The sequence below is a fragment of the Podarcis filfolensis genome (genome assembly GCF_964270895.1).
Source record: "Podarcis filfolensis genome assembly, chromosome: 17".
In the NCBI taxonomy this organism is placed as follows: Eukaryota; Metazoa; Chordata; class Lepidosauria; order Squamata; family Lacertidae; genus Podarcis; species Podarcis filfolensis.
This window is the reverse complement of record NC_139621.1, coordinates 40379782-40395838: the sequence shown is the minus strand read 5'-3', so window position 1 is coordinate 40395838 and position 16057 is coordinate 40379782. Positions and strand designations below refer to the sequence as shown.

At 46.8% G+C, this 16057-nt stretch overlaps 1 protein-coding gene and 1 long non-coding RNA gene across 2 annotated transcripts in view; both read left to right on the top strand.

The window, feature by feature from the left end:
* LOC310753163 overlaps positions 1–16057 on the top strand; it is a 61433-nt gene that overhangs the window by 614 nt on the left and 44762 nt on the right. The window lies entirely within an intron of this gene.
* TRIM45 (tripartite motif containing 45) lies at positions 1482–15653 on the top strand. The gene is made up of 7 exons (XM_083593473.1): positions 1482–1763; positions 3493–3977; positions 5314–6047; positions 8208–8337; positions 11672–11786; positions 13369–13495; positions 15378–15653. The coding sequence occupies exons 2-7, from the start codon at positions 3493–3495 to the stop codon at positions 15527–15529; spliced, it is 1743 nt and encodes a 580-aa protein (XP_083449599.1). The 5' UTR covers positions 1482–1763; the 3' UTR covers positions 15530–15653.

Here is a 16057-nt window from a genome sequence, read left to right as displayed (position 1 = left end):
CTAGTTTAACCCTCTGTTTGTTCCCTTTGCAAAGCCCAACATGGAAAATTATAGATACTTCTGACGGGAACACTTGCATTCTGTGCATGGGCAGAGGAACCACAGTCCCATTAAGTTCTTTTCTGCATAAAGCAGCAACACAAAGGTTACTCTATTTGCCAGTTTACCTGGACAAATGAGCCCGTATCCGGTGCCCAAATGTGCTGAAGCACCAAGGCGATTTCAGGAGAGGATGATGCAGAAAAACTATTAGGAAAATGGGGAAGCTGTTTGGCAAAAGTGTTACTAAAAGGCATAGATAAATGAGATTGAATTCTCATTGGACAGGAAGGTTATTCATTCATTCATTCATTCAATGTATGACCTCCCTTTCTGCATAGAGCACTAATAACAGTTAAAATTAGGAAATAGAAGAGTGTTTAAAAGAGCACAATTCAAAGTGTTGGTGCTGACCTTAAAAGCCCTGAACGGCCTCGGTCCTGTATACCTGAAGGAGCGTCTCTACCCCCATCATTCAGCCCGGACACCGAGGTCCAGCACCGAGGGCCTTCTGGCGGTTCCCTCCCTGTGAGAAGTGAAGCTACAGAGAACCAGGCAGAGGGCCTTCTCGGTAGTGGCACCCGCCCTGTGGAACGCCCTCCCATCAGCTGTCAAGGAAATAAACAACTGCAGTACAGTGGTACCTCGGGTTAAGTACAGTTGTACCTCAGGTTACATACGCTTCAGGTTACATATGCTTCAGGTTGCAGACTCCGCTAACCCAGAAATAGTGCTTCAGGTTAAGAACTTTGCTTCAGGATGAGAACAGAAATTGGGCTCCGGCGGCGTGGCGGCAGCAGGAGGCCCCATTAGCTAAAGTGTTGCTTTAGGTTAAGAACAGTTTCAGGTTAAGTACAGACCTCCGGAATGAATTAAGTTCTTAACCCAAGGTACCTCTGTACTTAATTCGTTCCGGAGGTCCGTTCTTAACCTGAAACTGTTCTCAACCTGAAGCACCACTTTAGCTAATGGGGCCTCCTGCTGCTGCTGCGCCGCCAGAGCATGATTTCTGTTCTCATCCTGAAGCAAAGTTCTTAACCCGAGGTAATATTTCTGGGTTAGCAGAGTTTGTAACCTGAAGCGTCTGTAACCCGAGGTACCACTGTATCTGGCTTTTAGAAGACATCTAAAGACAGTCATGTTTAGGGAAGTTTTTAATGTTTGATCTTTTATGCTGTTTTTAATATCCTGTTGGAAGCCACTCTGAGTCGCTGGGGAGGCCTGACCAGATGGGCAGGGTATTATTATTATTATTATTATTATTATTATTATTATTATTATTATTATTATTTTATAGATTAGGCTCCCGAAAGCAGGTTCCAGCCGTTCAGCCTTGCTTCGCCCACCCACTCTTTGTGTAACCTGATGCGCCCCAGCGGAGAACTGCTGGCGACGCGCCTTCTCGCCCTTAGCCCTCCACTAAATCCCAGCCCCCGCCCCAGTTCTCCTCCCCAGCCAGCCATGTGCTGCGTCGCTGGCGCCGCCACCCTCTCCCACATTCTCCAGAGATCTCCAGAGATCCCCATATCGCGTTGCCAAGGCGCGCCTCGCCGTGCGTAAAGCAGGGCGCAGCTGCTCCAGCCCAGCGCGCTCGGTGCGTAACCAAGTGAACGGTTTCTCTTTCTAGGGGAGGGAAGCAAGGAAGGAAGGAAGGAAAGGAAGGAAAGGAAAACGGCAGCTGACGGGCCTGAAAGCTCTCCGAGAAGCCCACGCCACCTTCCGAGGTAAGGGGGGTGGAGGAACAACTCCAAGGGGGGAGCGAAGCGGAGAGAGACTCCGCCTGGAGAATCTGTTCTCTTGGCGCACTTGGCGACACCCAAGGAATGGGGAACGGTGGAAACGAAAGGGCGAGGGAGAAGCGAAATGCCACTCTATTTCGGGCGGAGAGGAGGGGAGCCAAGGGCTGATTCGCTCCCCCCGGGAGAGGGCAGGGCGCTGGGTTGGTGGAGGCAGGGGCCGGACCTGCGTTGCCTCGGTTGAGGAGGGGATCGGCCCTCGCTGACTTTGTCCAGGGTCAGGAATGGAGTCCTCTGTGCCCTCAGGTCTCCTGCAATTGAAAGGACAGATCACAGTTGGAGACAGGGCCGGGAAAAGGGAGTGTGGCCCAAGCCATCTCGCAAATTCTGCTCTGTGCGCTTATGAAATGGTCAAAATAAAGCAAAGACAACGCTTTGTGGCTTCTTAAGGACAGTATGGCATGATCATTCGTGGGCTAAAGCCAATTCTAAATGAGAGACAGTTTGGCCAACTCATGGCTTTCCTTCTGGGATAAGAGACTCGATCCCTTCTGACTCCCAGTGTAACCAAAGCTCTTGTGACATAAGGGGGCAATTAGTTTTGTTCAAGGCTGTCTTCAGATTTGCAGAATTATTATCACACACACACACACCGTGACATACACCCAGTTTATTCTGAGCACAAATATGTCAATATGAACTTAGCGCAGCAAGAACATTTGTGGAGCAGTTTGAATACCATTAGAGAGTTATAGAATGTGCTGTTTCTGTAGAGACGGATATGGGAGAGACATGTTTTGTTGCAGCCGGGGCAGATGCAACATAGTATTTCTCTCTCTCTGTGCTTCTCCCAAGCACTCATTCCTCCTCTGGGCACTGCTATGGATACGCAATCTATCTGTCTCCAGGCACTGAGGTTGTCTGCAAGGGATTTCCATATGGCAGGGTTCATGTCACATTTGCTGACACCTTTGTAACACGACAGTTGGTCTGCCATCAGGCCTGGTGCCTGAAGCCAGCTTTTTCATTAATATTTTGGGTGAAGCATAAAAGGTAAAGGTAAAGGGACCCCTGACCATGAGGTCCAGTCACGGATGACTCTGGGGTTGCGGCACTCATCTCACTTTACTGGCCGAGGGAGCCGGCGTACAGCTTCCGGGTCATGTGGCCAGCATGACTAAGCCGCTTCTGGCGAACCAGAGCAGCGCATGGAAATGCTGTTTACCTTCCTGCTGGAGCAGTACCTATTTATCTACTTGCACTTTTACGTGCTTTCGAACTGCTAGGTTGGCAGGAGCAGGGACCGAGCAATGGGAGCTCACCCCGTCACAGGGATTCGAACTGCCCACCTTCTGATAGGCAAGTCCTAGGTTCTGTAGTTTAACCCACAGCGCCATGCCTTGCTGTAATTAGAGTGGAATAACCTGGGACTTCGAGGGCTTCTTCCTTTTGTAGGGTGGGGGAATACTTTATTTGTATTTCCTCCTCCTGTTTTTAAAGAGCAATAATTATTTTCTGATCGTATTGTGTATTAATTCCTATTATTATAGGAATATTGGGTGGGGTTTTTTTATTTTTATCATCTATTTTGTGGTTTTATATCTTGATTTTATTCTGTGAGCTGCCCTGAGACCCCCCGGGTATATAAATTCAATAAATAATACTAATAATAGTACTAATAATTGTTACTAAAAAGTTATTGTTCTTTGTTTTCCAGATGTCGAACACTCAGGGGTTACAAGAGGAGCCGACTAGCATGCGCAAAGCCCTTCCTGAGGCAAAGGAATGTTCCAGAAGCAAGTGCCCCCTTTGCGCTCAGCTCTTCTCTGCCCCTAAAATACTGCCTTGTTTACACACCTTCTGCACAGCTTGCCTAGAGCAGCTGGAGCCCTTTTCAGACCTGGGCTTGCCAGGGGAAGACTCGGACTCTAGTTCAGAAGGGCCTTGTCTCCAGAGCTGCCGCCAGCCGCCATCGCCGCTGCTCAGCCTCCTCTGTCCCGTCTGTGATGCTGAGGTAGATTTGCCACCAGGAGGGATCAAAGACTTGACCACCGATCACATGGCTCTGAAAGAGGTCCTGTTGGAGACCTTGCAGGGCGAAGGCCTTGGCTTAGCATGTGACCTCTGCGTGGATGGAGAAGCTGTGAAGCACTGCCAGGCCTGCCGGGTCTGCCTTTGCCAGTTTTGCTGCCAAGCTCACAAGTACGTGTCCTGCCCAGACAGTGCTATAGAGTCACCCTACATACCATATTTTTTGCTCTATAAGACTCACTTTTTCCCTCCTAAAAAGTAAGGGGAAATGTGTGTGCGTCTTATGGAGCGAGTGCAGGCTGTGCTGCTATCCCAGAAGCCAGAACAGCAAGAGGTATTGCTGCTTTCGCTGCGCAGCGATCCCTCTTGCTGTTCTGGCTTCTGAGATTCAGAATATTTTTTTTCTTGTTTTCCTCTTCCAAAAACTAGGTGCGTCTTGTGTTCTGGTGCATCTTATAGAGCGAAAAATATGGTAATTTTGTGGTACCTTCCTGCCTTTTATGCCCATTTTACAATCACATTAAATAACATGCAGGAGACTTGAACAGCCCCCCCCCCTTTATCCTTTAAACTGAACAACAGAATTGGAAGGCAGTGAAAAGGCTACAGAAAGTGGGGTAGAGGCTGCCTGACCCTTCACTCCCTGCCATTTTGCTACTTCAGCTGCTTTCACACCTGCAGGTAAAATGATATACAGTGGTACTTCGGGTTACATACGCTTCAGGTTACATACGCTTCAGGTTACAGACTCCGCTAACCCAGAAATAATACTTCGGGTTAAGAACTTTGCTTCAGGATGAGAACAGAAATTGTGCGGCAGCAGGAGGCTCCATTAGCTAAAGTGGTGCTTCAGGTTAAGAACAGTTTCAGGTTAAGAACGGACCTCCGGAACGAATTAAGAACTTAATTCAAGGTAGCACTGTGGTATCCTTTTTTCTTTTATACTGCAGATGCAGTTTAAGGCTTTAAAGGTCAGCACCAACACTTTGAATTATGCTCGGAAACGTACTGAGAGCCATTGTAGGTCTTTCAGGACCAGTGGTCCCAGTGGCCACTCCCAGTCACCAGTCTGGCAGTTGCATTCTGGATTAGTTGTAGTTCCCAAGTCACCTTCAAAGGTAGTCTCATGTAGAGCATGTTGCAGTAGTCCAAGTGGGAGATAACCAGAGCATGCACCACTCTGGTGAGACAGTCTGCGGGCAGGTAGGGTCTCAGCCTGCGTACCAGATGGAGCTGGTCTAGCTGCCCTGGACACAGAATTGACCTGCACCTCCATGGACAGCTGTGAGTCCAAAATGACTCCCAGGCTGCGCACCTGGTCCTTCAGGGGCACAGTTACCCCACTCAGGACCAGGGAGTCCTCCACACCTGCCTGCCCCCTGCCCCCCAAACTAGTAATCAGGATTACTGTCCCAGTGTGTGTGAGTAGGAATGGTTTTTCTTGTGCTTTGCGGGTGTCGTTTTCTGGGATGCATAGACGGCTGAACTTTGCACCTTACTCTTCCAGGCGGCAGAAGAAAACCGCTGCCCACCCTGTGGTGGAGCTGCAGGACTTGAAGGGCTTCACCCACATTGAGAAGCCCATCCAGTGCCTTTTGCACCCTTCGGAGGAGCTGACGCTCTTCTGTGAGCAGTGTGACACGTCTGTGTGCCAGGAGTGTGTGGTGAGTACACACCGGCAGCATCCCTACAATTTCACCAGCAACGTTATCCACAAGCACGGAGACTCCATTCGGGAGCTCTTGAAGATCACCCAGCTGAATATGAGAACGCTGGAAGGTGCGCTCAGCCGTATTGAAGAGGTGGGCAGTGCCCTCAGCACTCACGTAGAAGCCGTGGCTCGAGAGATCTGCGCTTTTGCAGACGGCTACGTGAAAGCCGTCGAAGAGCACCGAGACCGGCTGCTCAAGTTTCTGAACGAACTGAAGGTCCAGAGGGAGAGCCTGTTGCATTTGCAGAAAGCCCAGCTGCTCCAGCTGCTCCTGGATATGCAAACAGGAGTGGAATTCACTGAGCACCTGCTCACCAACGGCTCGGACCTTGAGATCCTCCTTACCAAAGGGGTGGTGGAGAACCGGCTGAGCAAGCTAACCAGCGTGGACTGCAATATCCACCCTCTTGCAGACGACAGAATCCACTTCTCTCCTCAAAAGAAGGCCGGCGTATACCATGGCTACGAAATCTTTGGGGCCGTTCTCAACAAAGCAGCTCATCCAGCCAAGTGTGTCCTGCAAGGAGCAGGTAAGGGGATGGTTTGTAGCAGCATAAAAACATCATAAGAGCCTTTTTTAAAAAAATTATTTATAATTTTCAGGTTTATACATTTCAGTAATTTTACAACCATTTGAGCATTTCAGAACTTGACTTCCTTCTGCCTCTTTCTGCAGTTCCTAAAATTTATTTTTAATACCTTCTGCACATCCAAATTAACTTACAGTAATTTGTACATTTATTCATCTACTTTAAATATATACTCTTATGAAACGGCAGGTTATCACAATAATCCTGCCAATGTTCTTATCTGTTTACAATTTATCTGTAAATATTCAATAAACCATTTCCATTCTTCTATAAAAAGTTTGTTTTATGAAAAGAAGTTGTCTTTTTAGCTGAAATAATGTATATTTAAATCCAAGGCAAAAAGTTTCTTTTTTGTTTTCTTTTTAAAAGAACATAGGAAGAGCCTTGCAGGATCAGGCCAACAGCCCCTCCAGTCCAGCATCTTGTTCTCACAGCAGCCAAACAGTTACCTGTGGGAAACTGGCAAGCAGGATTTAACACAAGAGCCGTCTCTCCTCCTGTGGCCAGTGGCGTAGCGTGGGGGGTGCAGGGGGGGCCGGCTGCACCGGGCGCAACATCTGGGGTTAGGGCAAATCCATGGGTTAGGGGGCGCAAATCCACGGGTTAGGGGGCGCAAATCCACGGGTTAGGGGGTGCAAATTACTTGCCTTGCCCCGGGTGCTGACAACCCACGCTACGCCACTGCCTGTGGCTTCCAGAAACTGGTGTCCAGAAGCACTGCTGCCTCCAATTGTGGAGCAGAGCACAGCCATCATGGCTAGGAGCCATCAAAAGTGCTTTCCTCCATGAATTTGTCTAATCCTCTTTTAAAGACATCCTAACTGGTGGCTTGGGACGTGGGTGGTGCCGTGGGTTAAACCACAGAGCCTAGGACTTGCCGATCATAAGGTCGGCGGTTCGAATCCCCGCAACGGGGTGAGCTCCTGTTGCTCGGTCCCTGCTCCTGCCAACCTAGCAGTTCGAAAGCACATCAAAGTGCAAGTAGATAAATAGGTACCGCTCCGGCAGGAAGGTAAACGGCGTTTCCGTGTGCTGCTCTGGTTCACCAGAAGTGGCTTAGTCATGCTGGCCACATGACCCGGAAGCTGTACGCCGGCTCCCTCGGCCAGTAAAGCGAGATGAGCGCCGCAACCCCAAAGTTGGCCACGACTGGACCTGATGGTCAGGGGTCCCTTTACCTTTACCTTTAACTGGTGGCTACCACTGCCAATGTAGGGAGGCTGTTAACCTGAGAATGTCTTTCTTTTTTTAATAATAATTTTTATTATTTTTCAGTTAGAACAATCCAATAATAGCCTCATTATAACAAGACCAAATTATAATACAATTAATAATGCCAATCATTGAGATGCCAAATTATAGAATTCAGGTGGCCCCCCGCATGCTAGAATTAATGGTTTGCTGATTTTCTTTATTTCTGCATTCCAAGATCTTATAACTTTCAATCACGCTCCAGTCCAAATCCAAATCCCTTATATCGCAGCTGCAGTTTTAGTGACTTCCATTTGTGGCTAAATATCTCTGTTTGGTTTTTTGTCGTCAAAATAAACTGCAGACCTCTGATCTCCCTGGAGACGAAGAGATGTGACGATAGACTGCTCTGCCTCCTTTTTTTTTTTTTAGCAAATGTTTTGTGCCACTGGGGAAGTGGTAATTCTGTATTGATTTGTTGTGGATGTTTGTATGTGATGCCAATAAAAGGTTTGATGTATGATGTATTGACACATTGAATGATTTCTACGCTTACAGCTGAAGCATTCAAACGCTCTCCTTCCTGTGTGTGGCAATTATTCTGTCCATAGTGTTTCTTCCTGTCCTTGTAATATATTATATCTATATTTTGTCAGCTGTTGCTGTTCTCCAGGATGCCTTGAGTGGTGCTAGTGTCCCATTGTTGCTTCAGAAGATCTCTAACCTGAGAATGTCTTTACACATGTCTGTTTAAATGCAGGATTGTAGCTCAGTTTGCATACAGAGATCAACACCTGAAGTTCAGTGCCGGAAGCCTTGGACAGTAGTGAGGAAGAAAGGGCAGAGTCCTTTAAGGGAGGACAAGACTCTTCGCATTTTCTTCCCAATTGCTCTGCTCTGCTTTTCCAGATCTCGGCAGCACTCATCAGAATGAGCCAGCCGGCTTCACTCTAGTCTGCAAGGACGCTTCCGATGAGCAGATGGACAGAGGAGGGGAGCCCGTCCGGGTGTCCATTTTCCATAAAGACAGGAAGGATTGGTTGGTAGCTATTCTGCAAAGTGTTGTCCGTTTCAGTCTCTTTCACGTTTCCTTTTAAGAGTCCTTCCTCCGCAAGCACATTCATGAGCACGAAAAGGGTAAGGAGGTGAATTGCCAGAATCAGAACAGTGGCGGAAGAATCGTACCTGAGAGCACAGGTGAAGGGATGCATGCGGATTTGTGGCAGCCTGCGTTAACTTGAATAGTGAATAAACAGGAAGACATGAGCATCAGCCAATGAGGAGTGACTTGCATCTGGTGGTTGTAGCAGCCATTTCCAGGTCCAGATATTCAGTTGCATAGTGGCAACTGGAACACCTGAAAACTAGGAAGATGGAATATGTATATACCTTTGCTCAGTCCTTTTTTTCTAAGAAAAAAATGTTTAGGGGTACTGTCATTTCCCTACTCATATTGAAATACTGCCCCTCAATGAGGCCAAACTTATATTCACAAAATGTTTAGGGGTTTGCGTCCCCTCAGAAAAAAAGCACTTCCTTTGCCCCATTTTAGCCTCTCTTGCCTGTTTTAGGTAAAGGTAAAGGGACCCCTGACCATCAGGTCCAGTCGTGGCCGACTCTGGGGTTGGGGCACTCATCTTGCTTTACTGGCCAAGGGAGCCGGCGTACAACTTCCGGGTCATGTGGCCAGCAGGACTAAGCCGCTTCTGGCGAACCAGAGCAGTGCACAGAAATGCCGTTTACCTTCCTGCTGGAGCGGTACCTATTTATCTACTTGCACTTTGACGTGCTTTCGAACTGCTAGGTTGGCAGGAGCAGGGACCGAGCAACGAGAGCTCACCCCGTTGTGGGGATTCAAACCACCAACCTTCTGGTCGGCAAGCCCAAGGGGCTTAGTGGTTTAACCCACAGCGCCACCTGCGTCCCAATTTTATTTCACTTTAATTTTAATTTTATTTCACTTGCTTATTTTATTTCACTTTAAATATGTTGTAAACTGCCTCAAGATTCTGGTTAATAATAATAATAATAATAATAATAATAATAATTTATTTATACCCAGCCCATCTGGCTGGGTTTCCCTGGCCACTTTGGGCGGCTTCCAACAAATATTAAAAAATACATTAAATTAGTAGGAAAGGCATAAAGACTCCAAATTAATAGATATTAGGCATTTTCCTTCTGTCTTTCCAAAATCTTTGCTGGTGGCAGGCATGTTTGTCTCCTTCCATGAGTCGCCCTCTGATAGTAGCTGCTCATGTGAGTAAACCAGTCCTAGGCATTGCCATGGGTTGAGGTGAGTTGGCTGTGATGAGCAGCTCCCTGAGTCTCAAAGAGCTGGATGACAAACTTAAAATTGGATTAATTTAGCAAGTCCAGTTTCTGATGGAAACACTCCATTGTGAGACTTACTGATTTAAGGCTTTCATCAATTCAATCTATTTCTATCACATCTTTCAACCAAAGTATCCAAATCGGTCCATCAGACCTTTTAGTACAACAACAAGAGATTATAAAGGTTTCCAGAGCACTGTGGCCCAAATTCTAAAAGTTCCCACATATTCAGAAGTATAAAGTGTTCCTCTAGTGTATTTAAAAAGCCCCTAAGATTATATCAAATTTGCTGGACTCTGGAGTTTCTTTATATTTTATTCTTCAGTCCATTAATTCCTAAGCATGCCATGCCTTTAATGAGCTGGATTCCAAATGTGTTTAACATTCCAGTAGGGTAATTCATTGCAGATATGAAAAAAGAAAACTTCTTGTTTCACAGCTTGTTCAAAGCTGGTTTCTGAGTTCAGGTTTACAGAGTAGTGTTTTTGTGTCTAAGGAATTTGCAGTCATTTAAAGTTCCTGAAGAAGGAATCCTGTGCTTTGACATGCATAGAGAAGCAACAATAAGTACCCCTTTGTCCAAACTAACACACGGTGCCAAATTCCTGTAAATCAGTATTGGGGATTGGGGACTTGGTTAAAATATTCACCCAGGGCAGATAGGAAAGGAGCACTGAATCCTTTCCTAGTACAGTGGTACCTTGGTTCTCAAATGCTTTGGTACTCAAGTGCAGAAAACCCAGAAGTAAGTGTTCTGGTTTTCAAATGTTTTTTGGAAGCTGAATGTCCAATGCAGCTGTCAGCTATTGTTTCCAGGGCACCTGCACCAATCAGAAGCTGCGCCTTGGTTTTTGAACATTTCAGAAGTCAAATGGACTTCTGGAATGGATTAAGATTGGCGCTTTTGTTTTTGCTATTTATTTTGCATTTTTGTTTTTGAGGCTTTTTCGGTTAATTTGTTTTTGTGACTGTGTGGATAATTATCATCTACAATACAGTCTTATTTAATTTATAGTATAGTACATTGATGATTGCTTTCATTTTATGGATCAATGGTCTCATTAGATAATAAAATTTCATGTTAAATTGCCGTTTTAGGGGTTGTTTTCAAAAGTCTGGAACGGATTAATTTGTTTTGCATTCCTTTCTATGGGAAAGCGTGCCTTGGTTTTGGAACACTTTGGTTTTGGAATGGACTTCCAGAGTAGATTAAGTTTGAGAACCAAGGTACCACTGTAGTGTTGTTGTTTTCCCCCGTCCAAAACTGCCTTTCCTCAACTGGCTTTCTCATAGCATTGACTGCTTCTTTATCTTGAAGAAAACAGGTGTGGAGATTTGTCTAGTGATGGGAAGAATGTTCCCCAGTCACCAGTAAAGGTAAAGGTAAAGGGACCCCTGACCATTAGGTCCAGTCATGGCCGACTCTGGGGTTGTGGCGCTCATTTCACTTTATTGGCCGAGGGAGCCGGCATACAGCTTCCGGGTCATGTGGCAAGCATGACTAAGCCGCTTCTGGCAAACCAAAGCAGCGCACGGAAACGCTGTTTACCTTCCCGCCGGAGCAGTACCTATTTGTCTACTTGCACGTTGACGTGCTTTCAAACTGCTAGGTGGGCAGGAGCAGGGACCGAGCAATGGGAGCTCACCCCGTCGCGGGGATTCGAACCGCCGACCTTCTGATCGGCAAGTCCTAGGCTCTGTGGTTTAACCCACAGCGCCACCCGCGTCCCTCCAGTAGTATACTTCAAATCCAGTCTTCATTTCTGCTTTATAGCAATGACCTGATTCTGACACACAGGTCTACCACCATCACATCCAGATTGACTCTTCAGGTCCTGAAGTTGGAAAGAAGTTCATCAGTGGTTCAAAAATACCAGTTGTGGGTTATCCTCGATTCTATTAAGCAACTCGCTACTTGAGACCTCTTAAAATAAAGAATCGCCAACTTCATCAGTCACTGGATCAAAGTCTCTATACAAACATCTCCTTTTTTTGCATGCCAAGCAATTATTTTTCTTTCCTCTCTGTCTTCAATCCAGTGTCATCAAGGCCAGCGTAACTGACAACCAAGATGGGACATACCATATTTCTTACATCCCTGAGGAACCGGGCAAGTACAAGGTCTGCGTCTTTGTCAGAGGTCAACATGTACAGGTAACACTTTCTGCTAGCTTTAGCGCATGTGGCTGATTTTGGAGAGTCAACCAAAAATGGGCAGACCTATGGCAAGAGCAGAAAAGGAGAGATAGGAGAGAGGAGTTAGAATCGGCACTTCTGAGCTCAGCGCTTGCCCAGGGATGGGAGTGGCTGAGGAGGCTTCTCAGAGCCTTAGTTGGCTTGAGCTTCAAGCTATCAAAGGGGAGTCAAGACACTTCTTCTTCCTCGAACCTGGCTTTGAGTGTCACTGCCTTAGGTGAATCCACTGGACTTTAGGGGGACAGAACATGTTCCCTCCATTTTCATTGGTTTAAGGGCTTTGGAAACATCTAAAGGTCATCGCCTTTCACTGTCATGAAGAAAGTATACATGGGGAAAGTTATGACAAGTTTGATTGTCAGAGAACCACAACAACGTAAGTTGGCCCAGAGGGTACATACCCACTTTTGGACGCAACTCACCAGTATAATTTATACAAACGCTTTAATAAATACATAGTAAGTGTGATTGTGTCCAAAGGACTATGACCCTGCAGGCATTATACACATATACAGTGGAACCTTGGTTTTCGAGTGACTCGGAAGCTGAACGTTCTGGTTTTCGAACGCTGAAAACCTGGAAGTAATTGCTTCCGTTTTTGAACAGGCCTTGGAAGTCGAACGGCTTCTGAGGCACATTTCTCAACTGAGTTTGCCGCCCGCCCGTTGCTCCTCAGTTGTCAAACGTTTCGGAAGTCGAATGGTCTTGCAGAACAGATTATGTTCGACAACCAAGGTTCCACTGTATTTAAGACTGGTAAACATTACTCTAGGGAGAGGGCCTTCTCAGTAGTGGCATCCACTCTGTGGAACGCCCTCTGTCAGGTGTCAAGGAAATAAACCGCTATCTGACTTTTAGAAGACATCTGAAGGCAGCCCTGCATAGGGAAGTTTGTGTTTTAATTTGCACTGTGTTTTAATTTGTTGGAAGCCACCCAGAGTGGCTGGGACAAACCCAGTCGGATGGGTTGCATCATCATCATCATCATCATCATCATCATCATCATCATCATGTAGTTGTTATACTGTTTCAGAAAATGGTTGCTAGCCCTTTCCCCTACTCAAAGTAAGTGTAAGGCCTGTAATAACACCTCCTCCTGCTGCAACCTTTGATGTCGTATTATCCTCTAGTATGACATGCATAGGGACGCGGGTGGCGCTGTGGGTTAAACCACAGAGCCTAGGGCTTGCCGATCAAAAGGTTGGTGGTTCGAATCCCTGCAATGAGGTGAGCTCCTGTTGCTCGGTCCCAGCTCCTGCCAACCCAGCAGTTCGAAAGCACGTCAAAGTGCAAGTAGATAAATAGGTACTGCTCCGGTGGGAAGGTAAATGGTGTTTCCATGCGCTGCTCTGGTTCGCCAGAAGCGGCTTAGTCCTGCTGGCCACATGACCCCGAAGCTGTACGCTGGCTTCCTCGGCCAATAAAGCGAGATGAGCCCCACAACCCCAGAGCTGGTCACGACTGGACCTGATGGTCAGGGGTCCCTTTACCTTTACCTATGACATGCAAATCTGTCCCTTTGGCAACTTGTTCCCTGCAGGGCTCCCCGTTCACCATGATTGTAAAGAACAAGTTCCGCCCCCACCGAGGCGTCTTCCACTGCTGCACGTTCTGCTCTAGTGGGGGGCAGAAGGCTGCTCAATGCGCTTGTGCAGGAGTCATGCCTGGTAAGTCACCTCTTTCCCATAAGCTACTGGGTCAGGCACACTTGTCACTTTCTCTCTCTCTTTTTCTCCAGGGAACTTTTAACCGTCTACAGCAGTGGTTCCCAACCTTTTTTTGGACATGCTCCACCTAAGCATCTCTAAAATCCTGATCCCCCCCCCCAATAATATATAATTCTTACTATTCAAAAAGTGAACTCCTATTCGCATAGATAAAGCCTGAATGGCCATTCACTGTTAATAACTCATTATTGAACTGCCCGCCGTAAAAATCAAATTGCCCCCCTGTGGGGCATGTGCCCCACGTTGGGAACCATGGGTCTTCAGAAATGGGGCTTATTCGATTTGTACAGCCACCAGGCTTTTCACATCGCGGAAATTAAAATTATCATGCAGACAAAGGATATAGAATTTATTTCAATTCATCCGTCTTGTCCGAGAATAATTTTTACAATGCAATCCTGTCTGTGTGTACTCAGAAGTAAGTTCCACTGTGTTTACTGGGGTTTACTCCTAAGGAAAGGGACGCGGGTGGTGCTGTGGGTTAAACCACAGAGCCTAAGGCTTGCTGATCAGAAGGTCAGCGGTTTGAATCCCCGCGACGGGGTGAGCTCCCATTGCTCGGTCCCTGCCCCTGCCAACCTAGCAGTTTGAAAGCACATCAAAGTGCAAGTAGATAAATAGGTACTGCTCCGGCGGGAAGGTAAATGGTGTTTCTGTGCGCTGCTCTGGTTTGCCAGAAGCAGCTTATTAATCCTTGCCACATGACCCGGAAGCTGTACGTCAGCTCCCTCGGCCAGTAAAGCGAGATGAGCGCCGCAACCGCAGAGTTGCCCGCTACTGGACCTAATGGTCAGGGGTCCCCTTTACCTTTACTCCTGAGGAAGCATGTCAGGATCAAATAGCCTTTGGAGTGTTTCAAACACTTGACATGTGCAGGAGCTAGGTTGGTCTTGTTTATGCTGACAGAGTGGCTTGCTTTAGCAGGTTGAAAGCAAGAGTGACACTCGAATCAGGGATTCCTGAGTTGCACCTCAGCCCGTTAGCCACCTCCCTACACAGGATGCAAAAATGTCTCCAGCAAAACGGCCATAAGTGTAATAGCACAGATGAAAGAGTCCAGCCACCGTCATTATAAAACAGACATCCAAGCTGGTAGATGGAAGGCAAAAGCTATTTTTACATTCATAACCTGGAACATAATTTGTTTGTTTGTTTCCTGCTTTATCTCCATCTTTGTACAAGGCTGAAAGTAGTCTTATCTCCTCTGCTGATAAATGACCTAAGGTCAGTGGTTCTCAAACTTTTTCCTCTGGGTCACACTTTCTGAATAAAAAATTATTGTACCACATCAAATATTTTATTGATAAGAAATACATTGGGTGGGGGAGAGAAACAGCTCCAAGCAGTGCTTGGTTTGTGATATAGAGCACAGCAACTTTATGGGACATCCAGAAAGTAAAAACAACGCAGCTAAAGAAGAACTTGAATCATCCCCAAAATATAATTATAAACAATCCTCTTACTATGTGCCTACAATTCCCATCATCCCTGACCACTGGTCCTGTTAGCTAGGGATGATGGGAATTGTAGTCCGAAACATCTGGAGGGCCGGAGTTTGCCTGCCTCAGCATGCAGACAAGATCAGTGAGAGACTTATATTAAGTCTAGTTTGAGACAAACAAATTCTCATCTCCCCACCAGCAGAAAGAAGCCTTTCTCTTTTCTAATTGCCCTTGAATCTTCCTGCCACATGTGCCATCCTCTTCTGCCATGCCAGCGTGCAGCACACCACACCTGTGGAGAACCGCTGCCCAAAGTGCAGGAAATGGCGAGTTTCCTTGGAGAGCATTTCTAGTAAAAGAGTTTCTTTTCCAATGGGCAGGTGGCTATCAGGGCTGTGGCCACGGGCACATGGGCCACCCTGGCGCTCCTCACTGGTCCTGCTGTGGCAGCGTAGCTGAAGCCTCCGAGTGCCCCATTGTGCCGTCTGGCGAGGCCTTGGGAAGGAGCCCACTCAGGACCGTGGTGCTCTGAAGGGATTCTGGCAAGGCGGCAAGGCTTCAGCCCGCAAGGAGTTACTCGGCTGCACTGGTCGCCAGAGAATCTCCTGCGTTGAGAAGATGAAACGTGTCAAAATAAAAAAGTGCCTTCTATCCCACTTTCGTGCTGTTTGTGAGAATTTATATGTGTGTGTGTGTGATTGGGGCAAGCTCTGGGAATTGTATACAGTGGCACCTCGGGTTAAGAACTTAATTCGTTCTGGAGGTCCGTTCTTAACCTGAACACCACTTTAGCTAATGGGGCCTCCTGCTGCTGCCGCACGATTTCTGTTCTCATCCTGAAGCAAAGTTCTTAACCTGAGGTACTATTTCTGGGTTAGCGGAGTCTGTAACCTGAAGCGTATGCAACCTGAGGTACCACTGTAATTGACTTCTGCTCAGTTACTTAAAAAAATTAGCTCAGTTGTTGGAACTATGCCAGGAAGTGCAAAATCCAGTTAAAGGTTTGTATGTTTTCAAAAGAATCATTACACCCAAGGTCAAATATGATGTGTGCCGAACG

Excerpts from the sequence above, each read along its gene's own strand:
- TRIM45 (XM_083593473.1), top strand. The coding sequence starts at position 3,493 with ATGTCGAACACTCAGGGGTTACAAGAGGAGCCGACTAGCATGCGCAAA. Across the intron at positions 6,048-8,207 it reads GTGTGTCCTGCAAGGAGCAG|ATCTCGGCAGCACTCATCAG; the intron begins GTAAGGGGATGG and ends CTGCTTTTCCAG. Across the intron at positions 11,787-13,368 it reads TCAGAGGTCAACATGTACAG|GGCTCCCCGTTCACCATGAT; the intron begins GTAACACTTTCT and ends TGTTCCCTGCAG.